The sequence below is a fragment of the Alosa sapidissima genome, chromosome 15 (assembly GCF_018492685.1).
Source record: "Alosa sapidissima isolate fAloSap1 chromosome 15, fAloSap1.pri, whole genome shotgun sequence".
Classification (NCBI taxonomy): Eukaryota; Metazoa; Chordata; class Actinopteri; order Clupeiformes; family Clupeidae; genus Alosa; species Alosa sapidissima.
In genome coordinates, this window is record NC_055971.1 from 25015995 (window position 1) to 25042223 (window position 26229).

The following is a 26229-nucleotide window of genomic DNA, read 5'->3' on the forward strand; positions in this document are numbered from 1 at the left end:
CGCTTGGACGCATTATTACAATGTCTCATAATGATTAACATAAGTCTCTACAACCATTCAAAAGTAGTTACGGGATAAGTTTCAATGTTGTGGCATGAGCTTTTGAGTTTATTTATATTAGTCATTAGCTGATATAGTGGCGTAAAAATAGATGCGTAAAAAATACATTTTGGATTAAAGAACCCACAGACACTATTGCTATACTGGTAGGTTAACGCAACATTCTATAGTTGAGGTCAATGTCAAGGTCATATTAGTTGTATGGCACATTTTAACAGCGGTTGAGCCACAGTGCTTTACAATTAGACAAGTAATTCATTTGTAATACAATAAAAAGAAAGGTAATAGTGAATCCAAATAAAAAAAACAGTAAAGGGAATAAAATATGAGATAGTAATGATTATCTGGTTGATCTATGGTTAGTAGCATTTCAAATTTTATTCAAACAAACAGCTGTTGTTCATCCAATTGAATTTCTATCAGCACCACCTGTTACAATAACAGTACCTGAAATGGCCAGAGGATGTCGCCAACGGGCCGTTGATTTAAATACACTCATTTGAGTGAGTCGGAGGCTGATGCTGAGGCTTCGAGCTAACTACAAGTCAAACAATGCCAGAACTTGTCACTTTTCCAAGGTACAGTTTAATAAGTGATGTGTCTCAACACTTTACTCTATGGTAGTAAGTTTATAATCCAGGGCCTCAGATGGTCCACCCATGAAGGCCTGTTTTTTTGTTATTATTGTTTTCGTAAACATAACCCTGTAAATCTATGGAGTCACTGTTGCTAAAGCCCATACTGTAGGCATGCCCTCATGGCACCAGTGAGCCTCTTGCTAAGAAATTAGTTATTAAGGAGCTCCGGGAAAATAGGCAATACTATCTGACGGCATTTGAACAAATCTCTTCACAGGGTGAGGTGAGGTAACCTTAACTGGAAAAGGAATTTAGGGAGGAGGCTCACCTTAATTAAAGCATTTGGCTGATATTCACATTCATTCCCCTCCTCCCGGACAATTTGCAAACAAGTGTGCTGGAATCAAAAGCAGAGCATGCTGACCGTTACACTGCAGTGTTTGAAGCAGCAGTGTTTCTGTACAGCATGAACTGTTTGTTCTTCTCTTCAGAGCTCTCTGTAGGATCCTGCTCTCATACATTAGGAGACTGGATGTGCGTGTGTGTGTGTGTGTGTGTGGGCATGCGTGCGTGTGTGTGTGTGTGTGTGAGTGAATGTCAAATTCTCAACATTCCTTACCGCTTGGTCCACATATGGCATTTCAGACCACTCTGCTCTGCTAACTGTAATATGACTATTTGATTCCACAAACACAAACGGTACAGTATCTTGAAGGCTATAGACATTAACTCTGTATTATGTCTACATTGACGTCACTAAGACATGCACTAGGCTACACAAAATGTGGGAAATGTACAGAATTATCTATAAAACACACTGAGCAACCATTTCCAGTACAGTAATATGAACACCCTCAGCAGCCAAGAGCACATTCTAAACCAAATTAAAACAAAGTATTTGTTTGTTGTTGTTTGTCGTTTCGGATATTGTGGTTTTGTGGTGTCTATACCTATCCTGGATCAAACTGTATCAACATGTTTGTGGTTGTCGTATTACAGAATTATAAACCACAGGGATATAGACAAGACACACACAGGTGGATAAACACTCTCTTCTAGTTCTGTGGCATCAGTAAGATAGTTATTGTTTTGTGTAGTTGGCCAGACACACTAATGATCCTTTGTGTGTGAGAGGCAGACAGAGAGACTCACTGTTTTCTACCCACATAATACACAGGCTGGTCCCTTGGTCTGGCTACCGTGGCTGCCTAGCAACCTACTGGTGGCTCACCTTCTCCAGTTTCGGTCACGTGAGCCAGGAGTTTCAGGCCCCTCGTTAGTGCGTGCTCAGGGTCCAGTTTCCTCACAGACGTGCGGACTGAACAGAGGGGCTCTCTGTGTGTGTGTGCAGGGAGATCCGCCGAGATTAGAGGGACCAGGAATCTCTTTTCCTCACTCAGCTTCCCCCGAAACTCTTCTCATCAGCGTCAGGTTTTATTTGTCAGGTAGTTTGATGTTTGGTTGTGTGATGATGCCTATTCAGTCATCATTTCCAGTGTTTCTCTTATCTTGTTTTAATTGGCCAAGGAGTCAGTTCCTCAATCCCGATTTGATCTGATTCTGTGAAGAGGAAGTTTAAGGATTAACAAGCTCAAAAGAACAGAAAAATAGTGATGACCAATAATGATGGCCCATCCCATATGTTAGCAGTGACATGGTTACCAGTTCCCATGTCAGCGCAATCCATTAAAGATTAACACTTCCTGTAGAGAAAGAAAAACTCACTCCAGCTTTCCCAAGCTCGTAACACTGCCGGGTTTGTGGAGACTTTACCCTGATGAGGTTGTTATGGAAACTAACCACAAGCCATCTTATGTCACAACTCCACACACACAACAAGACAACTGGGCCTATCTTATTTACGCTCTGAGCCTCTGAGTTATGGAAGGTGTTGAAGTCTTAGGGAACACTGCAGCTAAGCCATATTGTCATAGAGACCCTTTCAAGAGAGTTCCATTATCAGCATCATAGTTGGCCCCACAAGACTTCCGTTTTAACATTCCATATGTTATCTTAATGCAGAGGAAGTAGATTCAAAGATCCTTGATTACTAGCTAGCAAAAAAGTGTTCTACAACTTCTGTAACCACAACTCTTTGATAACTTATAAAGGTAAAGAAATATACTTTCTGCAAAAAAGTTGGTCTTCTGGCACAACTTACCCCATATGGGGTAAGATGAGCCTAGGTGTGGGGTAAGTTGGTCCAAAACAAAGATTTTGGGTAAAACATTTTTTACTTTCTTAGAACAATAGTTTAATTTCTACAAACAGTAACCAACACCAACTGAGAATTTGGCAAATAGCTTCAACTTAAAATTTGCCAAGATTTAGGCCTATAACATTTTTTGTTGCCTGTTTACCTTTGAATTCATCCTTTTAATTGACTTAAATAAGTCAGATTGATTTGCTGCCTAGTCTCTTTAACTCTTAGTAACACTAAGGAACCATACCAAGGAACTAACCAAGGAACCAAATTTTACAGATGCAACACAAGTACTAGTTAGCCGTCTCAATTACCCCAGTCCTGGTGGCTCATCTGAAAAGAAAGAAAATGCTTCTCACAATAAGCTATGGTAACATTCATGATTTTGTTTAGCCCTCATATCATGCTTATCATGCTTTAAAGGACACTTGAAGTGTAATCCATCTGAATGTTGTTCTGTTCACGTTTCCTCTAAATCACTCTAACTCTTGGTGAGCAAAAAAATCATATTTTTACACATATATATTTTTTTACCACATTTGCCATGTGCTGTACCTTTCCACAGATTGTAAGGAATGATTCCTTCTTCCTTAAAATCCTGTTACATGATAAAAAATTGTTTACGGTTTCCTAGAAAAAAGGGGTGTCTCATCTTACCCCTATGCTCAACTTACCCCATTCTCCCCTATGCAATAGCAGACATTGTTGGTCAGTGTGTCACTTACAAGGAAGACATAATGTCTTATTCATACTGGATGTGAATGTCTTCTTCCTCCATGCGGTCACCAATGACTGTTTGTACTGTCTATATGGAGGTCACTGTGAAACAGAAACCCTTAATTTTCCACCTGCTAATAGCAGGCTGAACGGATGAATGGATGAGTGCTAGGAGGCTGAGATGGGCAAAAAAAGCAGTCATGCGAAGCAAACGCAGTGCAGACCCTCGCCCTGCCCTGCCCTTCCCTGCCCTGTCCTGACATAGGCAAAGTGAAACTAAGTTCCAGCATCTGCACTCTGAGCTACAGTACATTGATCACATAGGACTGAGATATGGTGAACCCCCTTCTGCCTTACATGGAAAATATCAAGTAGATTGAACCTTTTAAGGGGGGAGGGGCTTGTAATTTAAGCAAACAAATTGGAGTCAAACAAGTGGATCATTCATTAACACATGCATGGTTTCAGGGGAGCACATCTGTGAATTAATTTAAGACATTAAGAATATGAGACTATAGCCAATCATGTGCGCAAAAAGGCTCTTGATTTTGACACTGTACCCAGTTCCATAAATATCCCCATATGAATGCAGCAATCTACTTTAGAAATTCCCCAAATATAAAAAGGCACTCTCTGTTTCACTGTGTTTCATAGGTAGCCTGAGGTTCTTTGTTTTGGTACTGTCTCTAATATCCCCACTGTGAGAGTATATAGCTGCCAGCCCCTTACACATCTGGGTCCAAACACAAATCTCCTCACCATTAACTATTCAAATCTCCCCAAAGGATGAGGGCTTCTGTTTCGCAGTTCCTGCAACTAAGCATGAATCACATGCGTGAATGACTGTTTGGTTACATAGAGCTGACGGCCCACACCCAACCACCTGCATTATTAAAGCAGAAAACACAGCTAAGGGTTGTGCCTTTCGTCACCTTAGACGTGCTATCGGCTGCTGAGTCTTCACAGAAGGAGTCAACAGATAATTATATACATTTATATGCATACCTCTCTATTTTCAAAAACCTCCTGAAGACCCACCTCTTCTGAGAAAACCCTCCTCACCTAGCACTTCTAAACAGCTGGACATGCTTAATCGAGTACTTATTTAATCGACTTTCTTCTCTGTCCTGACTATCCCTTCCTTCAGTCAGTGCAGATTTGTATATGCATTTGTTCTTATGGCAGACTTTTATCTAAAGCGACGTACACAAGAGGAGCAACACTCAATAGAGTAGGAGGCCTTGGAGCGCCAGGTAATACATCTATTCAGTAAGGCGAAGTGCAACGATCGTGTCAATAAGTGCACAGAAAGAGTGAGTTTGGTGCGTTAGAGGAGTTAGGAGAGGAATTGCTCTCAGAAGAGATGGGTCATCCTTCACATTAATCACATTTTATGGTTGATGGTTTGGCTGCGTTGCTTCCCTTGCCACAGGAGATCTCCACAGAATTAACGTCAGGTCAAACAGACTGCAAGACAGATGCCAGACAGATGCCAGGACAGCACTGTCTTTGGTTCGACCCGATTTCATGCCAGATCCATGTTAGAGTTTACCGTTATCAGGATAACCCTACTGTATGCCTGGGTGGTTGGCTCGGGCACTATCTGGCTCACAGGTTAAAGAGTGTGGTGTTTTGAAGTGTTGGGGAGGCTGACATTGATCCGCTGTGGGCTGAATGGACGTTGCCATGCCGGACCGGGCTGGGCTGGGCTGTAAAATGAGAAGAGTTCCTCCCCTTTATCATATAGCGGAGTCAGACTGCTGAATATTTTACAGGGCAGCTGTTAGTGCATGCAAGGAGCCGTGTGGGCCCTGTGAGAATGCCAAAGATTATCGAAAGACTGTTGAAAGACTTCAGCATACTATATAGCATTCAAAGACACTTTTTTTTAGGAAGAAACGGTGGTTTGTACATGTTGGTTTATCTTGATAAATTTGACAGTATACTAAGGTACACTCATTTCCATACAAAAGGCTTTATTACATGTGATTTATTTTTGTTTGTTTTAATGCCCCCACTTCCTGGAATAACATTCAACGCACTTCTAAAATTACATCTTTGTTCAAATCTCTAATCTCTAATTTCCCTGTCTCAAACTGTACCTGTTTTATTCTATCCTTTTACTTGCTTTATTTTTATCTTTTTTATTATTTGTTAGTTGACTGTGTAATAGGCCATGCTCTCTATTTTGTATATTTGTTGTATCTCATGAGATCATCAGCTACATTGGAAATGAGGGCTAGCCTCAATTGTATTCCTGGGAATGAAAATAAAAGTGTTTAAATCTTGTGTTGTGTTTGTGTTTTAAATCTTCAGGAGGTGTCCCCCAGCTCTGGTTTGACCTGTGTGCATCCTGTGTGAACGGAGTACAGGAAGTGTTGTTTGAATTCAGGAAATGCCTCGTGTTGGGTACGTCATCAGCCCTCACTGTCACTGTAGAGCCACACTGCAACACACCACACTACAGTAAGAACCAAAGATTCAAGAACAGAGCTCCGCTCTAGAATCTTTGGCAAGAACCAACCGTGTGTGAGGGTTGGGGACAAACAGAGAGTGGGGAAGGTCACCCAAGAGTCTGCACATCTGTGTCTGCTGAATGAATACACGTAAATAGGAATCTAAACGTTTGTGGAGTATAGATTCAAGGCTTAGAAAGTAAGCAAGTAAAAGAGGAAATAGATCACTTTTGGTTTATGCTGAAATTCATGTTTATGGTATGGCATGTTACAAGCTTGTACCCCATTCTGTCAATTCATTCACCATCACAAAGAATGACAATCTGAGTTTATCATAAGAGTTTATTGTTTAGCACAACCAAAAGCACCTCAACATTTGTCATTTAAAAACAAACTGCTTTTTAAGAAAATGTGGAATGTGGAGAGCAGATGTATGTGTGTGTGTGTGTGTGTGTGTGTGTGTGTGTGTATGTGGACAGTAACATAAGCCCATAAGCCTCATCAGGTGTGGGTGACTCTCCCAGGTGTCTTCCGCACCCCACCGCACACACAAAGTGACCCTCACAGAAGACCACCTGTCCACCAGAGTCCTCGTCCAGATCAGGTGACCAATCCCGCCACCCCCTCCACTTCTGACCTGTGTCTGAGTGCCTCCTACCCATGAAACACATGACCTATGAAACATTGATGCTGTCATATATCTTTGCCCACCATGAAAGCTGATAGGTGTAAGGCCGGTGAGTGACTACAACAGGTCCACTTAGAAACTCAAAATATACAAAGTGATGACTGATGGATGATATTAGTTTGAACATTAACTGCTGAGTAAAAAATATGATATTTCAAAAACAGAAACACCACAGTGTTTTTAACAATTGAAGATGAAGATTCACAGATTCCTAAAACAAGAGAAGGAAACAAAAAATATAAGCCAATACATGTATGCGAGCAAAAAAACTGCATGAAAAAAAAACTTAATATAAGCAAAAAGTTACAGACATATTTGTTCATACACATTGTCTTGTAACAGTGTAAGACAAAGCGCACAATATACTTATATACTATGCAACATATTTTGCTAAATATTTTGCTTTTTTTTTTTTACAAAACTCTTTTAACCAAAGCTTTCAGACATTTAAGTGACCATCTTACACAAAAAAAAGCCAAATACAATAAAAAAAAAGTGTTGAATCATAAACACTCTGTCCACCTTGAGCATGCTGATCGCAAACACAAGACACAACTAAGACCACAATACAAAAGCCAAAACACGTACACACACATACACACGCAGAGCCCTTCATTGCGGAGTCATGTGGGACATCATCTCTGAATGTCCGTTATCATTATCATTAACACACACACACACACACACACACACACATCTACTGGAGAGTGTAGAGTTTGTTTTTCCCCCTGTTTTCCCCCCGCTCTCGTCTCGCCTCGTCACGTCTCACACGTAGTCCCTGCGGTCGTAGCCGGGCCCCCCAGGAGCGGAGCGCGGGGCCGAGTACGCCATGCGGGACGGGTTGTACTTCTTCTCCTGGGGGGGGCAGGAGCAGCAGAGCAGCGACCCCCCCATCAGCAGCAGCGCGGCTGCCGCCCAGCCGATGTAGAGGGCGGCCCCCAGCTCCCGCCGCTGGGCATCGGTCAGCAGCGGGTTGTAGAAGTCCCGGATGATGGTGTTGGCCGACCAGGACACGGGCACCAGCTGCATGACGCCGGACACGATGAAAAGCACGCCGGCGGCGATCATCACGCGCGACTTGGACGCCTCGTCCTCGATGCAGTTGGTGCACTTGGCGCCGCCGATGGACACCAGCACGGCGAGGACGGTCAGCAGGACGGAGATGACGGTCAGGGCACGCGCCGCCTGCAGGTCCTGCGACAGCGCCAGCATGGAGTCGTAGACCTTGCACTGCATCTGACCCGTGCTCTGGACCACGCAGCTCATCCACAGGCCGTCCCAGATGATCTGCGCCGTCACGATGTTGCTGCCGATGAACGCCGTCACGCGCCACATGGGCAGGGCGCAGGCCACGATGGCCAGCAGCCACCCGAGGACGCACAGCACGATTCCCAGCAGCTCCAGACCCGCAGACATGCTGACACACACTCCGACACACACACACACACTGAAAAGTTGGGCTATCAGAGGACACACACACACGCACACACACACACACACACACACACACACACAAGTGCCCTCACACGAATGCTCGAAAGCGTCACAGACCCTTTGCAGCTGCTCAGGTGAAACACATACCCACTCAATGCCACACACACTCAAACACACGCACACACACACACACACACTCTTACTCAGACTCTGTAGAGCCCTTCAACAGAAACACAAACACACACTCACACACAGGTCAATCCGAGGAACATCCAAGTCCATGAGAGAGAGGATGAAACTCTACATTCAGGCTGGTTGGTGTCTTTCTCTCTCTGTCTCTCTCTCTCTGTCTCTTTCTCTCACACACACACACACGCACAGAGTAAGAACCTGGGCTGCAGCACCACAAGTAGCTTTTATACCCCGGAGGAGCCAGGAAGGAGGAGTCCAGCGGGGATGTGACATCACACCATGAAAGGCTGCGGGTGCTCCCATCACTCGTCATGGCAACGGGCTGAAGACATTCATCTCAACGATAATGAGTGATAAACAGCACAAGTAGACAGGAGTGAATAATCACATGGCTAAATTTTAATTAATTTGATAACTTTTAATGGATTTAAAGAATGCTGAACATCTTATGACAGCAGGGATGGTACAAGTACACATTCCCCATACTCAAGTAGAAGTACAGATACCTCTGTAAAAAAGAGTAAAAGTATAAGTAGTGACTACACTTCTTTACTCAAGTAAAAGTAACAATGTACAGGCTATAAAACGTACTAAAAGTATAAAACTAAAAACTATCCTAGCTTTTTTGAAGAAGTATTTTACCAGTTGTTTCTGTTAAAAGAAGCGGGCTGTAGCTTACAGTGGTATATTCCAAATTAACTGTTTTAACTGTAACTCCTTAATAACTATTTAATTGTCCCTGTGGTATTTCATACAAAAAATCAAGCAAGCTTGTTGCCTACTACCAAGCCAGGGATGAACTTGCAGAAAAACATTCTGTTTGAGGTCAGCACGCTGGCAGAATATAGCCTGGTTACCAAACTCATTCACAAAGTAAATAGAGTCTGGTCATTCACGATTGGGAATCCTTTTCAACACTAGCATGGTGATGGACGTAAACAAAGCGTTAACTTTGAAATCATTCGTCCAGCCTAACCAATCACATTGTTTAGAGATTCTGTGTGTCACTTCCTACATCACCTAAACTTTACAAACTGACAATAAACAGCATTGTCAGTCAAGAAACAATGTACCGGTATGTGGGCCTATATTTGCTTACCGTTTACCACAACCACTTTCGATTTCGAACAGCAGCTCATCTCATCGCTGATTGGCTTAGCCTTTTTGAGGTTGGTTAGAATTGTTAGTGAATTATCGTGTTCTAGACCATATTTCTGCATTCGTTGCCCCTTACTTGTACTCTGCACAATGACAATCAAGTTGAATCTAAGCTAATGTAATCTCCCCGAAAGGAAATTTAGGTGGGCGTGGCCAGGCTAAGCAGAATAGGCTTAGGATAATGTCACAATATTTTCCGACAAATGTTTTAGACGGAAAAGCAAACAAAGGATAGATGTTTTGATGTCTGTGTGCATTCTGAATTCAACGAATAAGTTTTCCATTATCATGTAGCCTAACCATTGTTTTGGCGTTGCCCCTTAGGTGGCACCCCTACAGCTGCAAAGTTAATCCCCTTTTTGCATCACTATTGTCCCATCGACTTAGGTTGAAATCAGCCTTGATGTTGGGGAAGCACACAATGACCTCAAAAATAATTCATAACTCGCCTCGAATGCATGAACACAAAAGTAACAAGACCTTTGAAGAGAGTTTTGAAAATGTAAGGAGTAGAAAGTAAGGACATTTCTGTGAAAATGTAGGGGAGTAAAGTAAAAAGTTGCTAGAAAAATAAATACTCCACAGTACTGAAGTATTTGTACTTCGTTACTTCCCATCTCTGTATAGCAGTTTTGCTTTTGAAGACTGCCGTGTCCTTCGGTGGAATATTTTTAGTAATGTTACACTCAGAAAATTATTTGAAAGGCCTGATGTTAAATAAAGCTTATTAAATCATGCCAGACATTTCAATTCAGGGTTATTCCATATCAACATGGATTGTATTCACAGTTCCCCATGCCTTATGACTATCATAAGAAAACCTCAGTCTGATATCTTATTTCGTTGCTGAGATATGCCTTTTCGATTATGGAAAGACACAGCTTAGAAAATTGTAGCATGACCCTTTGATTGATTGTTTTGGCATTAGGGAGGAAAGCATATTTTTGCTCTCGAGTGATTTTAATGTGGAACACTTACAAATTCAAAAAATTCTAAATTTTCAAAAATTTAGAAAATAACCTTGGAGATGTTCCAGTAGCCTTTACATTTGACATGCTTGTCTACTGTATAAATGTATTTCTGAGCCCACCCAGGCAACTCTTTCCATTGATTTCTCTGGTCCTTGTTCATTAAGGGCTACACAATGATAACAAACTGCAGAGTGAATACTTTCTCCATTCAAATAGGCTGAATTACTACAAGATTAAATAGATCATGCAAATAAATGCTTTGAATGTCACATTTTAATCACAAAACAAAGCATTATTTTAATAATCTGCATGGGTACCAACAAATTCAGCCAAGACTAGGTCTTGTTGAATGAGTTAATATGACATTTTAATATGACATAATATGACATTTGTTTTACTAATCTTGTTGAATTTACTTGGTTGACACAATTCAACATAATAATAAGTTGTTATTATTAACCCAGCACAGTGGGTTTTTGTCAATCATGTTAAAATAATGACACAATCATATACTACAAAACGCACCCATTAATGCATCCATAACCTGTTATCTGTCTACTACAGCCTTAAGCTCAAAGCATTGGAATAATACTTGGATGTACAAACTTGATAATATAAACTACAGAAAGGGTACTTTAGGCAGAAAAGTTCCCCTTTTTTACATCACACACACACACACACACACACACACACACACACACACACACACACACACACACACACACAAACCTTTCAACAGTCTGCTTACATTTTGTCCTATATACACACACACACACACACACACACACATAGAAGATTAGTTAGACAATGTTTGTTCTGTTTGTAGTGCTCTCTCAGTACTTTCCTCAAGTGTTCACGCACATGTGTAATGGCTTGAGGGCATTTTTGTCTTTATAAGTCTTCTTAAGTCAGGGGAAAGATGAGCTGCAACTTTCTCCAATTCATTCATTTTCATAAGGGAATGCACCCCGACCCCCCAAAGCACGGGTAATTGGTGAATGATCTGTGGTTGTGTTGCTGAGAGTTCCATACTGAGGGGGTCAGTGTCTGTGTGTGTGTGAGAGAGAGTGTGTGTTTGAGACGTGCAATCTTTGATGTGGCCAGCAGCTATGCCTACCTGTCACGTCCGCCTCTGACCTCGGATTCCTTGTGAGTGGCCACAGGCTGCAGAATGTAGGCCAGAGATGTGTCTAGTGCTCCTCTAACATTCCTATCCATCCCAGTGATGACAAGCAGCGCAGGGGCGCTGAAACAACCATTGTTCCTGGCAAATTTCGGACAGTCAGGGATGGTGGGAGACGGAGTGTGTGTGTGTGGGGGTGGTGGTTGGGATAACTGACAAAGGTGGGGATTCTTGTGGAGAGAGAAGCCAGCCGGCCCAGGAGACATGGTCAGTTTCACACACACAGACACAGACACACACACACACACACACACACACACACACATACTGTACCTCACTAGCCCAGCTTTCCCAAGCTTTCCTTTTTTTGTCTCTCCTGAAGTGGGCTAAGTGGAGGCCTGGTGAAGGAGAAAGGGTCTTTCTCTAGCGACTTTTTTTTTTTGGATGCCTTTTTGTAGGCTGTTGATTTTGGGGCCCTCTTGTGGATATCAGTGTCCTCCTGAAGAGCTTCCCACCCGAGAGTCGACTAATAAGAATCAGCACAAAGCTGTTTTATTTCATGTGGTTGGAATTTACCCTCACAGTCACATATGTACATAGTCAATAAGTTAGGCCACGCCCACATGTACCGGGGTATTTTTTTAAAACAAACGTTTTTCCTCCTTCCTTCACTGATCAAAAACAAAGAGTTTTTTTGTATGGATCTCTTGTGTGGATTTTTCCTTAAATATCTGGCTATGAGTGGACATAGCCTAAGACACAATCGATGCTAACTGAACTCAAAAGGAACCAAATAGCTGAAACCTATTGTAGGAACATGAGTCAAGATTCTGCTACATTTAATAGAAATGGAAGTGGTAAACAGTGTCAAAATATATGACAGCATCTGCACAACACCATGAACACTTACATTACAGTAGGTGTAGTCCTTTCCAAGGTACTCCAAAACATTAGGCTACAGCACTATTCTGTTTGATGTGTACTGTGGATATCTAATGTGAGAGAGTGTGGACGGACTGTCCTGTGCCCAGTGCCTGGGGAGCAGAGGTGGATGCCATGCCAAGGCCCAGAGGGTTTGTGTTTTCATTTGTGTCTTACACAACACAGTTTGTTTTGCTTTGTGTTCACTAGGTAAATAAAAAACCCACACATGTAGTTTCGACTTGATTCAGCAAAATATTGTGGGATGAAGAACCAAAGGACAATGAACTTGATTGAAAAACAAGGCACAGAGTGCCTCTTCACTGGCTAATTACAGTAATGAAGATAAAATACATATTTTGTTGCAGTCTACTCTAACGTGAGGAAAACCAGATGGGATAAGTTAAAAAACTGTTTATGTATGTCAAAAATCAATCTGAGAAAATGAGTAATTATTCTGGACTTGGAATCTCATCCAAACAAGCTGAAGCCAAGCAAGCAAAAAGGTGATTCATTCTGTGAATCACTTAATGATTTATGACGTGCTTAGAAATCCCTATCTTCCACATGCTCTGCTTATCAAAGGAAAGAAAAAATATATCAACAAAGTTGTTTTGAAATTGACTATCGGGTTTATTTCTGTACAAATGCATTTCTCTCAGCCAGTGTAGCACACAGTGCAAAGATTCATGTGCCAGGTTAAGGAATACACAACTAACTGCGCACACACATACATAAAAACACAGTGCATTGAAAACAGTGTAATGACTTTTCACAGGGAGTCATAGCTAGTTACAATAAATATCTAGAAAACAGAATCAATTCACACCAGCGTTTAAAAGGGTATGGCTACTTCTCAGTAAAAAAAAAAGCTAGTCTAAGTAAGTGTGCGAATCTTTTCTCTCTTTTCATCAGTGATTGGCACAAGTCTGTTTGGCAAGAAAATATTTACACAATTTCCTCAATTCCCGGAAGACAGTCCCTTCCCTCTAGGAAGCAGAACACACCTTGAAGGCCGCAAATGTCTTTTTTTTTTTTTTTAACTCTCCTCTTTTTCATCCTCGTCCAGACGTCCCCCGCTCCGTGTGTGGGCCCGGTCAGACGTAATCTCTCCTCTCGTGCGTGTGCGCCACGCTGTGCGCCACAGACCTGGAGGGCGCGTACATCATGCGGCCGGGCGGCAGGTACTTCTTCTCGGGGGCGCTGGGGGGACAGGAGCAGCAGAGGATGGACCCGCCCACCAGCAGCATGGCGGCGGCCGCCCAGCCCAGGTAGAGCGCAGCGCCGATCTCCCGCTTCTGCTGCTCATTGATCAGCGGGTTGTAGAAGTCCGCGATGATGGTGTGCGCCGTCCAGGAGACGGGCACTAGCTGGGACAGGGCGGCGCACAGGAAGGCCACGCCGGCGGCGATCATCACGCGCGCCTTCGCCGCCTCGTCCTCGATGCAGTTGGTGCACTTGGCGCCCACGATGGACACCAGGACGCCCAGTATGCCCAGGACGATGGACACCACGCAGAGGGCGCGGGCGGCCTGCAGGTCCTGAGGCAGAGCCAGCATGGAGTCGTACATCTTGCACTGCATCTGGCCCGTGCTCTGCACCACGCAGTTCATCCAGATGCCCTCCCAGATGGTCTGTGCCGTCACGATGTTCACGCCGATGAAGGCCGTCACACGCCACATGGGCAGCGCGCACGAGACGATGGACAGGATCCAACCGACGGCTGCTAGGGTCACCCCTAGGACCTCCAGACCAAACGCCACCATGACTGTGTGTGTGTGTGTGTGTGTGTATGTCTGTGAGCGTGTTTAAGAGTGTGTGTGTCCACGCAGGGTCCACAAGTCCACTTGCAAGTCACACCTGTCTCCGTCTGTCTCTCTTTCTCTCTCCTGTATTCTCTTTCCTTCTCTCTCACTCTCACTCTCTTGCACTTTCTCTCGTTCTTTCGCTCTCTTGCTCTCTCTCTCTCTCTCTCTCGTTCCCACTCCCTCGCAAAAACGTCTAATCACCCAGGTCACGCAAGAGAAGCTTCTAGAAACTTCAAACACTCAGAAAGCTCCACGGGTCATATGCCCAGGCCTTTATACCCTCCCCGCACCCAAGCCCTAAGCCCACAGGAGGAGCCATCATGGGGGGGAAGACTCTCCAGGGGATTGGTCAGGACGCTTGGACGCCAGGACGCTATTGGAATAGCAGGGCGGGGGGGACTTCCTAATGATGCTCTCTCTCCATTCGCAGTAGCTTCCACCTATGTGTGTGTGTGTGTGTGTGTGTGTGTGTGTGTGTGTGTGTGTTTGTGTGTGGGGTTGGGGGAGGCAGTGAATAGATAACCGCAGGCAGGCCTTTAACTGTTGTGGATGTGGAAGTTAAAGAGTAACTGGGCCTCTGTGTTCAGGGCACTGAGGAGTGAGACCTTGGCAGATAAGAACAGTGGACGCTCGATAGTGTTTGGGTTACTTTGCAGTGAGCTTTTTGTCTCTCCTGTTGTGTGTACTCTTACGATTGAAGCCGCTGATGCGATCGGATCTGTAAAGCTCTTCTCTATGGTCAATAGCCCATTGATGAGAATGACCATCACTTTCATGTCTCTGATTGGGCCTGATGAGATGAGCATCTGGGCAAACCCATGTAGTGGTTGTGAGGTCGGTCTGTGGTCAATGGTTAACCTCCCATAACTTCACTTGCAGACATCCCCCAAGGGTATTTTTGACTTTATGTTCCCAATAAACACTTAACTCAAACATAAAACTCATTTACATTCTTTTACAAGTGATGCGCCGTAGTGCTGGTGTCCCATGCGCAGCAAACATGTGATGTCGTTACTTTATGTAAGTGACCTCTATCAGTTCAGATCTTATCTAAAACATCACAAAATAGCAAAGTAACCAGATACGTGAAGTCCAAAAACCATCCACACACATCTCTTTATTTTTTTAATGGTCATATACATCTCTTTATTTTTTTAATGGTCATATGTACCTTTAGTCAATGATAAAATGACCTAGATAGTGGAATACAGTAGATTCCAAAATAGCCCAGAGTTCATTGCACCTCATTTTGGGCCACACAAATATATCAGTATATTCTGAAAGGCTCATCTCTATTATGCACCACATATAAGTTTAATTAGTGGTGTGTGTGTGTGTGTGTGTGTGTGTGTGTGTGTGTGTGTGTGTGTGTGTTTGTGTGTGTGTGTGTGTGTGTGTATGCGTGTCCGCATGTCTGCACACGTAAAAAATGTTGTCTTTCTCAGTCAACACAGGTGTGTCATTTTCTCCAAAGGAAAAGGGACAAAGTGTAAAGTTTGCGGAGTAAGTTAGCCATATCGAGCAGGGCTGGTGTGTGTGTGTGTGTCTGTGTGTGGGTTGGGGTGTTGTTATCGGGCTCCATTCAGGGTTAGGCTTGTCGGTCAGGCCCCTGGGCTCAGCAATATGAGGTAAACACTCTCCACTGCTCATGAGAGAGGAACGCTCACACACACTTTTTAACACTCTCCACTGCTCATGAGAGAGCGGCGCTCACACACACTTTTAACACTCTCCACTGCTCATGAGAGAGGGACGCTCACACACACTTTTTTAAACTCTCCACTGCTCATGAGAGAGCGACGCTCACACACACTTTTTTAAACTCTCCACTGCTCATGAGAGAGCGACGCTCACACACACTTTTTAACACTCTCCACTGCTCATGAGAGAGCGGCGCTCACACACACTTTTAACACTCTCCACTGCTCATGAGAGAGGAATGCTCACACACACTTTTTAACACTCTCCACTGCTCATGAGAGAGGGACGCTCACACACACTTTTAACACTCTCCACTGCTCATGAGAGAGGGACGCTCACACACACTTTTTAACACTCTCCACTGCTCATGAGAGAGGGACGCTCACACACACTTTTTTCATTCTCTCCCACCATCCCTCCCTCCTGCTCTCCCTCTTGCTCCTTTTTCCCTCCCTCTCTTTCTCTCCCACCTTTTCCATCTCACTCTCTTTCTGCCCCCTCTCTCCCTCTCCTTCAGTTCTCTATCACTCTATCACTCTCTCTCCTCCTCTCTACCTCTCCCACTCTTGCTTTCTCTCCATCCCTCCATCCCCCTCCCCTCTATCTCTCTTCCTCCTCTTGTCATTTTCAGACAGGGGCGGTCTTAACATAGAGGCATAGGTAGGTGGCTGCTTGGGGCCCCCTACCAGTAGTCTTAGTAGGGGGACCCCAACCAACCTAAAAAAATAAATAAAAAAAAACCCCTTGTCATGATGAACGCTTCAAAAGTATGGTAAATTGTAATAATATTCTTAAGAAATACGTTAAAACATTGACGTAGCAGTTAAAATGTCCAGTTCATGGTTATGTCCCTACACATACACCCCCTACTTCCACAATGAAATGGACTAGCCTGTAACGTGCGTTGCGCGAAAGATAAACACAAAGGACGTCTGGGAAAGTGTTGCCAATTTACTTTGTCGCTAGATTAAGTGACTTTTGGCCATCCCTAGCAAGAGAAAATGCCATCTAGCGACTAGCGACAAATTTGCTTACTTCTTGCAATGATGGCAAACTCTGTTTCGTTGTTGAAACGTCAGAAAATCTCCCCTCTCATGCCAGTTTCGTTAGTGAATTAGGCCTACATCGCGAATTCGCCCAAAGCGTTGCCCCACGATTATAAAAGTTACGACTGGCTTATGTGGTATCAGCCCGTGTCATTATACGGAAGAAGATGTTCTATAAATCTAACAGCTCAGAAAACTTCACTGGAAGGTGCAGCAACAACGAGACGAGAGCAATGACATGATGACAGGGAAACAGGGACACGCTTGCCAGCATCGTTCAACAAGCACATTGAACAAAGGAAAGTAGGCTACAACTTCATTCACAAAGTAGATAGTTTGAAATCGAGCATACAAGTAAAAAAAGTAGAAAAACCTACAACATTTGTTTAGGCTATGCAGAATTTTGTCAATGCAGGACAGACTGTCGGCTGGAGTAAAAAACAATTCTCTCGGTCTGTCCGAGTGACATTTAAGCCTATAGCCTATATCCAAAATATAGCAATTGCCGGTTAAATTGTGTAGCCCCTATGGTGAAGTTATAATCAGATGTCAAGCTGTACAAAGCAGATGCAGCAGTTGGGAATAGGTTAGAAATGACTGCATTTCAGCCACCTGATGCTCGTTCTGGTGTAGGCTATGACAAGATAGTATACAGAAATGTAAAGTGTACCAATTAATACTGTATATAAGTATTAAAACAATTATATTTCAAGAAGTTGCCTATAATATGAGTAGGAGAAAAGCAAACAGGCGTAAAGGGGAACTAAAGGGCCATCACCGGGGTTTTTTAGGTGGTGGTGGTGGGGGGCGGGGGTCGGGTTTCTTTGTTGGGCTATCGTGACTATTAGTTTGTGTAGTGCTACAGTGCTTGTGTGTTCTCTGCTTTCCATCTTCGTTTTGGAGTAAAGAAGTGCATGCAGGGTTTAAAGGGGAAGGTTTTTTTCTCCTCTCCAACCTTTACTTTCCCGTAGATTAGCTTTACCTGCCTATCCACCATTCAGTCGGTAGGCTATTTTTTTTTCGTTCTCTTTTAAAGATCGGATGGGGGGGCCCCATACATACCTTCGCCTTGGGCCCCCAATTTGCTAAATCCGCCACTGCACACAGACACACACACACAACACACACACACACAAACACACACACATACACACACACACACACACAACACACAACACACACACACACACACACAGACACACACACACACACACACACACACACCCTCTTTAACGCAAGGGGATGTCCTGTTCATACCTGTCAACATTTAGCTTTCCAAAAACGGGAGATACCGGATCTGTGTTTGCATATTTAATACGTTTCATACACGTGTTTCAACACTGCATTTCGGTCGTTGTTTTTACCTTACCATTTCCTTACGCATGCCAGTTATGTATCCACCAGCTGCCTGCCTGCAGCCTACTTCCAAAACTCCAAAGCTGCCTGCTGTCAGATTTGGTTCCGAGGGCACAAGTTCAGTGTATCAACAACACTCAATAACAGTTTATGTGATGTGTTAATCAATTCAATTTCCAACAATTTCACAACAGCTAGTTCTGGAGTAGGCCATTCAACTAGCCCGCTTGCTTACGAAGAGACTCAGGCTGCGCAGTCGGCACCAGGTTTTAGCCTATGACAAAACGGTTGAAATTGAAACTAAGTGATCGTGTATGTGTAGGGTGTATTTCATACACAATCTGGCAACCTGAATGGACCAATGATTTTAAAATGAAGTTTGATGGCCATGCAAATTACGGGAGTTTTCCGGGAGAAATAACAAAACGGGAGGGTGCTGGGAGATGACCTTGAAATACGGGAGAAACCCGGGAAAAACAGGAGTGTTGACAGGTATGGTCCTGTTGTTGACCCACAAACACAAGCCAGTTTTATGGGTCAAACAGTACACTAACTTTTTTTATGTGTCTAGTTATATTTATATTTTTATGTGCTTTTTTTATGTGTCTAGTTATATTTATATTTTTATGTGCTTTTTTTATGTGCTAGTTACTCTTTAACCCCTCACCTCCATCTGCTACGTGCCACATTTAGCTTGTAAACACTCCAATATAGAACATCCAGCATCGCTGACATGAATACTTCACAGGACATTATGACAGAGATACGGACTTGTCAGTCAATATGTTTACACATAAGAGACCCAACAGGATCTATGCAGACGAGACATGTAGGTGTGCACACAAGCTCAAACATGGAGGCTACTGTACAGGTGCAGTCGTATGGATTTTACTGTTCTACCGCCTTATCGTAGTTTCCATATCCTGTGTGTGTGTGTGTGTGTGTGTGTGTGTGTGTGTGTGTGTGTGTGGTTCATTCTTCTCGGCCCAGATGGAGGTCACCTAGAAACAGATCTAGTCATGACTAGTTGTAGATGCGGAAGACCAAAGCAATTATTGGTTGTGGTCGTGGAGGATGTGAGTGATGATTGGTTGCGCTTGAGAATCTGGGCGGTGATTGGTTAGATTTGTACCTGACCAGAGTTGATGGACGAGAGACAAAGTCAGCCATATTATTTTCCATCACCCAAAGGTGCCCGCAAGAATGAAGAAGTGCCCAAGTCACGAGAAAACAACCCCTTAAATACCCCCTCACCCTCACCAGGTGTGGCACGATCAGCCAATTTGTAAAGCTAGGCCTGCTTTGCCCATGCAGTGGCACAGATAGTCGTAACAGGCAGGCAGGCAGATTTTCCTTGTAGGCGTATCCAGTGCTGGATCATGCATTTTTGGAAGTAATTGAGTCCAGATCTTCTGGAGTTTTGAGTATTGAGGTATTAGATGTATATGCAAGTGTGTGTATGCCAAGGTCAGTATAATGCTAAAGAGATAGAGAAGGGAAGGTGCCAGTGGGAGGGAGATGACCCAAAGGTGCCTGCAAAAGTGGAAATGTGCCGAGCGGAAAAGTGCAAGAATGAAGAAGTTTCCAAATCAAAAGAGAGAACAATCCCTTAAATACACTCACCAGGTGTGCATGGATCATGTGTTTTTGGAAGTAATTGAGTACCAATCTTCTGGAGTTTTAAGCATTGAGATGCTGTAAGCTGTCGCTTTGTGTGGTGGTTGCCTCCACCGTAATGACTGGGACTCTAATCAAGTTGTCATTGATGTCGACTGGATGTCAAGATGGATTCTTCCAGCACTGCTGAATGTTTGTGTGGTTAAATCAAGCCAGTCTGAGTGCATGTCGAAATCTTGTGTGTTGTTATCAAGTTTCGTTTTGTTCGTTTTTTTTTTTCTTTACTGAAATGCAGTCATAGTGTGGCTCGGGCTAGTTCACACACAGCTGAGTCGTCATTATGAAGCATTTTTAATCATCGAGTTTAAGCATATTTTGGTGGCAACATAATGGCCACTCTGTGTGAGGGTCCCAGCCCTCCCTCTCCTGTCCTCTGGAGCACAACGTTTCTTGTTGAATGTGTATTTAGGCCAACCCAGCGTCTTACTATGCACACCGCCTTGTTATTCAGCTCTGTTAAGGTGTGTTTGGTGATATGGATATTGGCAAAGAGATTATGTATCTCGATGAGAGCGATCTCTCGTATGACCTGTGATTTCATTGTAGTTCGAAGTGGGGATGAGTCGAACAGTTCTAGTCTTGCACAGTATTCAGTACGCAGACACACACAAACACACACTCACACACACAAACGCACACTCTCACACACACAAACACACACTCTCTCTCACACACACACAAACACACACTCTCACACACACACTCTCACACAAACACACACTTTCACACACACAAACACGCACTCACATACACACACACACACACACACAGACACACACACACACACACACACACACACACACACACAATTTAGAGTATCTGAGGAGGACATGGTCTTTCATGTGAGGCAGAGAGGGCTCAGTTACTCTCTCTTGAGCTGAAGAGTGGATTCAGAAGGATACAACAGGGACCCCCCCCCCCCCAACCTCCTTAAAACAAGCCCCCCATTGTCCTTGCTGCCTCTTTCTCTGAAACTGTACACCTAACTGCTGTGTGTGTGTGTGTGTGTGTGTGTGTGTGTGTGTGTGTGTGTGTGTGTGTGTGTATGTATATGTATGTGTGTAGCACCCCTCCAAGACCCGGGCCTGACAGGTGATACTTAGATGAACGCTACTCTGGAGAAGTCGCTGAGGTCTTTTGTGAGAGACCTCAAAACACACCACATTCACCACATTCACTCTTCTCCTTCTCTACTTCTTTCCTTCTTTCTCTCTTTCTTTCTTTTTCTCCTTTTTCTCCACTCAGGTGAGCCAGTTCCCTCCATCTAATGATGGAATGAGCAGAGTTGCCCCATAAAGCATACCAGTGCTGATTGGTCCCCGGAGATAAGGAAGTTATTGCTCTCCGGCTGGTCCAACAGATCTCCATATCTGAGCACAAAGGCCCCCTCTGCCTGCTGCTTATCAGTGTATGTTCCTTATGGCCATGATTAAAGTAATTAAAAATCGCTGATGAGGATTACAAGAACAACACACATAAATATATATCAGTCACTTCACACACACACACAAACACACACACACACGCACACAGTAGCTCTTAGAAAAACAAGTTTATGTTACAGAGAGGGAATGTGTGGAGCGTGGCTGAACGTACCATATAACATAAGAGTCTATAGTCCAGGTTACAGGGAGATCCATTTGCTGACATACAAGTGACTTACGTACTAATATCATTCAACTGATCAATACATCTGTATTATCTTGTCGTTGGGAGGATGATTTCAGAAGAAGATAATAATGATAACACTGTTCTTTCAGAAAGGTCTGTGTTTAATAAACATTTAATGCATTTCCAGGTTTATTGGTACAGTCTACAATGGATCCATGTATCGATAAGATAAGTATCGGCTATTCAACATGTGTCACCCAATAGACAGACAGATGGGACTGTAAAAAACAGAATAAACTGGATGAAAGAAATAATGACATCTTACCCCTTCAGTAAAATACTGCATGGCTGCTTCAAAGACAATCAGTTCTGAATTCAGATTACATGAAACTGTAATCTGAATTACCTCACTCACCCCACACCATGATCAAACATGTTACTGAAGTCCACTCGTGTCCTCGTGTCCTGTGGCAAAGAAAAAGAGGACTCAGTTCAAAGATGAGTGTCCAAGCTCCTCTTCATGCTTACTGAAGCCTGTGTCCTTTATCTTAGCTATATGGCTGTGACTTCTGTATCTCGCATGCAGCTCCATGATTCAGTTGGTCCACTGTGACCACGGCAGTGTCCGGTCCACTGATCCAGCCATCCCAGACAGGAGCCCCGCTAACCCAGTCCAGAACCCGGCCTCACATGGGCCAGATTTGGGCCATATCTGGGCCAGAACGGACTGTCATGTGGCTGGAGGGTCATAGCTGCTGCTGCTAGACGTAGTCTCTCCTCTCGTGTCCGTCGAGGGAGAGGGCTTTGACGGCGGAGTAGCGGGCGCGGCTGCCGTGCGAGAGCGTGGGCGCGGAGGCGCCGGCGCCAGTGCCAGCGTGGGTGCCAGGCTGTGCCCGAGCACAGGAGCAGGAGCACGAGAGCAGCGCCCCGCCGAGCAGCAGCAGGCACGACGCCGCCCAGCCAAAGTACAGCGACTTCCCGAACTCCCTCTTCTGCGTCTCCTCCAGCAGCGGGTTGTAGAAGTCCAGCACGATGGTGTGGGCCGTCCAGCACACGGCCACCAGCAGCAGCAGCCCCGCGCCCACGAACGCCAATCCAGACGCCAGCGCCAGCCGCGGCTTGCTGGCCGGGTCGCGGGCGCAGTTGGTGCACTTGGCGCCGGCCACGGCCAGCGCGATGCCCAGCACGCCCAGCAGGAGCGCGGTGACGGTGAGGGCGCGGGAGGCTTGCAGGTCGGCGGCGAGCCCCAGCATGGACTCGTAGATGCGGCAGTGCATCTGACCGGTGCTCTGGACGACGCAGCTCATCCACAGGCCCTCCCAGATCACCTGCGCCATCACGATGTTCTGGCCCACGTAGGCCACCACGCGCCACATGGGCAGGCAGCAGGCCACCATCACCCCCAGCCAGCCGGCCACTGCCAGGATCATGCCCAGGATCTCCACGCCGGCCGAGGGCATCCTCACCAATTGGAGCGCAGCGCACAGCAGAGCAGACGAGAGGAGAGGAGCGATGAGGCAGCGCACAGAGAGAATGAGGGTGGAAGCTGCTCAGCACACTGTGTGTGTGTGTGTGTGTGTGTGTGTGTATGTGTGTGGGGGGGGGGGGGTGTGAGTCTCTCTCTCTTTCTCTCTCTTTCTCTCTCTTTCCCCCTCTCACTCACTGGGTGTGTGTGTGAGCTGCTCTGTGCCCGTGTGTGAGTGTGTGTGTGTGTGTGTGTCTACGTGTGTGTGGCCATGTGTGAGGGTATAAGGAGGCCCAGCCCTCGGGATTAAGCGAGGAGATCGGATCTCTCACTGGCTCAAGGTGCTGAAGGTGTCTTTTCTAAGGAGAGAGGGAGAGAGGGATGAGGGAGGGAGAGAGGGGGTATGGTGGGCACAAATGGGAGCGAAGGAGAGACAAAAGAAGAGAAGAAGAACATGGAGACAGGAAGAGAAGAGAGATAAAATGAAAGAAAGAGGAGAGAGATAAAATGAGAGGAAGAGGAGAGAGATAAAATGAGAGGAAGAGAGTGAGAATCAGAGCAAAGGAGAGACAGGTGGGGGGATCAGACAGAGGAAGGAGAGAGAGAAAGAATGAGAGGAAGATAGAGAGAATCAGAGAGAACGAGAGATTGAAGGGATTCAGAGAGAGGAAAGAGAGAGATAAAGGACAGAAGGGGGAGCCTTTGGGGTGGACACAGAAATGTTCTGTGATTGTGAAGCCATGACAAATGACACCATGTCATTCTGAAGCTGATGAACTGTCAAACCAGATCCTTTACACTCTACAACACATCACAAGTATCAGATCTGACACAAAAGTGCCTCTGCCAGTATTTGAAATACAGCCCCCTTATGCTGAAAGAGAAGACCTTAGTCATGTTTCCTCATTAACCTTGCCGTAAAAGCGCTGAGTCACTCCTTCCATCTTGATGATGCCCACCCCAGTGGAGTGACAATCGCTGTCTTTGTTGAGTCCTGAGTGAGGACACATAATCCCCTCCTTGACTCCAATGGCTCAGGCAGGCAGAACCTAGATGAATGCTTCCAGAGCAAAGCCGCCTGAATGAATTTATGTGTGAATGACGGGAATCAACCAGTAGCCTTTTCCCCTTCTCACACTGCAATCTGCTATGCTGAAAAACAATCATCACATGAATTGACTAAAGGATTTTTTTTTTTTGTCTTTAGAGACAGGACAGTTGAGAGTGAAAGGTAGCAGGTGGGAAAGAGAGAGATGGAGTAGGATAGGGCAAGAGAGAGACCGAGTAGGATCGGGAGATGATCGCTGGTCGGAGTCGAACCCGGGTTCCCGTGGGACCCGAGTCTGGTATTGGTGCTGTTGCTTGTGCCACAGCAGCTCCTAAAGGAATTAATATTTACTCCTGGAAACTTCTCAAAGACGGAGAGTCAAGTGCCACAAGTCCACCTCTGTAGAGCACTGTCAATAGGCCAATGATTCCAGAGAAGAATTAGCATATGGGTAATGTGACACAACAAGCATTTTTCAAAATTTACACTCACTAACTGATAGGGTGACTTAATGTTTAAACCGAGAGCGACTCCCTGGAAGGCCCCCTTTTGGTATCGGCTAGGAAAACCCCCAAGCCTACCTCACATCTCCGACAGCAAACTCTACACCAAGCCTGCTCTTATCGCCTCCTCTGCTGCAGGTAATTCATCTCCAGCACGTATACAAACATTTGTTAGCCGAATAGCTGGTAGGTGTGACCATACACTAACAGACAATTTGGCAGTCCCATACATCATGATGACTCTGGTGCTTACTAGGATGTTTGATATTTGGCACATTGACTTGGGGAGTCTGTCAGCGCACTATTAAGGGGTTGTCGTATAGACCTGGGCAACATCTGGTCGAAACACAGGCCAAGTCCAGTCCTCTGGCTCAACTGTGGAGCAACCCCCCCCCCCCCCCCCCCCCCCCCCAACACACACACACACACACACACACACACCCTTGCTGGGAGGCTGTGAACCGAGAGCTGATAGGTGATGGGTTGATTTTGAAGGTAAACATGGGTGAGGTCACTCTCTCTAGCCACACCCTCTGACATACTCCTGTTGTGAGTAGAGGGGTGTGGAGCAGATTCAGGCACACACACACACACACTCACTCGCGCGCACATACACACACACACACGCACACACACACTGGCTGTTTTTGTGTGTTTCATAACATTTCATTTGGATAGTCTTTTATGCACACACAATAAATACAGTCACACACTCAGACACACTCACACACCGTCTCCTTCTCTCTCTCTGTTTTATACAGGTTTGGATTGTTCATTGTTGATAAACGAATTTACAGTAGCTATATACAACCTATTAAACAGAGCTATTAAAATGCTTACCAGGCAATGATGATACACTCCCCTGGCTATCACATAGATGAAATCTTACTCCAAAAAAACCTGTTGCTACGTTGGCATTTGTGTTGTTAAATGTCAACAGAGTATCCATTCTCAGAGGACCTGGCAAATCAAAATGAAGTAAAGGAAATAAAATGAAATAAAAGGTCTGCAGTTGATTTGAAAGCTGTATTTTATTTGTACTTAAAAAAAATAAAGGGAAAACATGTATTTGCTCTTTTTCAGGTCAGATCAGGTCTCAGCAAGGATATTTAAATATGAATGTGTGTAAAAGTTTATGGGGACAAATTTCTTTCTGTTGTAGATCTTATCAGTTTATCTTCTGGTGGTGATATACAGTATCAGCTGTTTTAGTATTTTATAACTCACTAAAGTAATAACAGTTCTCAAGGTGTAAGTGTTTTGAATTATAGGTTTAAAAAGTATATATAAATTAATCTCTCTCTCTCTCTCTTTCTCACGCACACACACACACACACACACACTAGTACCCACAGTATTTTTCTTGGGTACACAAAGGTGTCCAAACTGTTCCACATCTCTGCCTCAGCATGTCTAAAACTCAGTATGAAACAGGGAGGGACTGTTTGCGCTTACACACACACACACACACACACACACTCCTCTCTCTTTCTCTCTCCCTCTCTCTTTCTCT

The 26229-nt window shown here is 44.6% G+C and overlaps 2 protein-coding genes and 1 long non-coding RNA gene across 4 annotated transcripts; all 3 read right to left on the reverse strand.

The window, feature by feature from the left end:
• Positions 1-735: 735 nt before the first annotated feature.
• On the reverse strand, positions 736-2529 carry LOC121684266. Its single transcript, XR_006023089.1, has 3 exons — positions 2364-2529; positions 1870-2198; positions 736-1035 (listed from the first exon to the last, which is right to left on the reverse strand). It is a non-coding gene; the product is annotated as an uncharacterized LOC121684266 (long non-coding RNA).
• Positions 2530-6336: 3807 nt separating this feature from the next.
• On the reverse strand, positions 6337-26229 carry LOC121684252 (claudin-3-like). Of its 2 annotated transcripts, none has more exons than XM_042064242.1 (2): positions 26196-26229; positions 6337-8468 (listed from the first exon to the last, which is right to left on the reverse strand). In XM_042064242.1, exon 2 carries the CDS (start codon positions 8116-8118, stop codon positions 7468-7470), a length of 651 nt encoding a protein of 216 aa, XP_041920176.1. In that variant the 5' UTR covers positions 8119-8468; positions 26196-26229; the 3' UTR covers positions 6337-7467. The 2 variants fall into 2 exon arrangements, with proteins under 2 accessions (XP_041920176.1, XP_041920177.1); XM_042064243.1 differs by lacking the exon at positions 26196-26229 and adding an exon at positions 13780-14552 and having other exon boundaries at positions 6337-8119.
• LOC121684248 (claudin-9) lies at positions 21943-23174 on the reverse strand. Its single transcript, XM_042064237.1, has one exon. The coding sequence runs from the start codon at positions 23158-23160 to the stop codon at positions 22462-22464; it is 699 nt and encodes a 232-aa protein (XP_041920171.1). The 5' UTR covers positions 23161-23174; the 3' UTR covers positions 21943-22461.

What these genes read in the sequence shown, in the direction of transcription:
- LOC121684252 (XM_042064243.1), bottom strand. Translation starts at nt 14,267, where the DNA reads ATGGTGGCGTTTGGTCTGGAGGTCCTAGGGGTGACCCTAGCAGCCGTC. An exon ending in AAGCGGGAGATCGGCGCTGC is followed by an intron (nt 8,120 to 13,779) that starts GCTCTACCTGGG and finishes AGTGTGTGTCAG; the next exon opens with CATGTCTGCGGGTCTGGAGC.
- LOC121684248 (XM_042064237.1), bottom strand. Translation starts at nt 23,160, where the DNA reads ATGCCCTCGGCCGGCGTGGAGATCCTGGGCATGATCCTGGCAGTGGCC.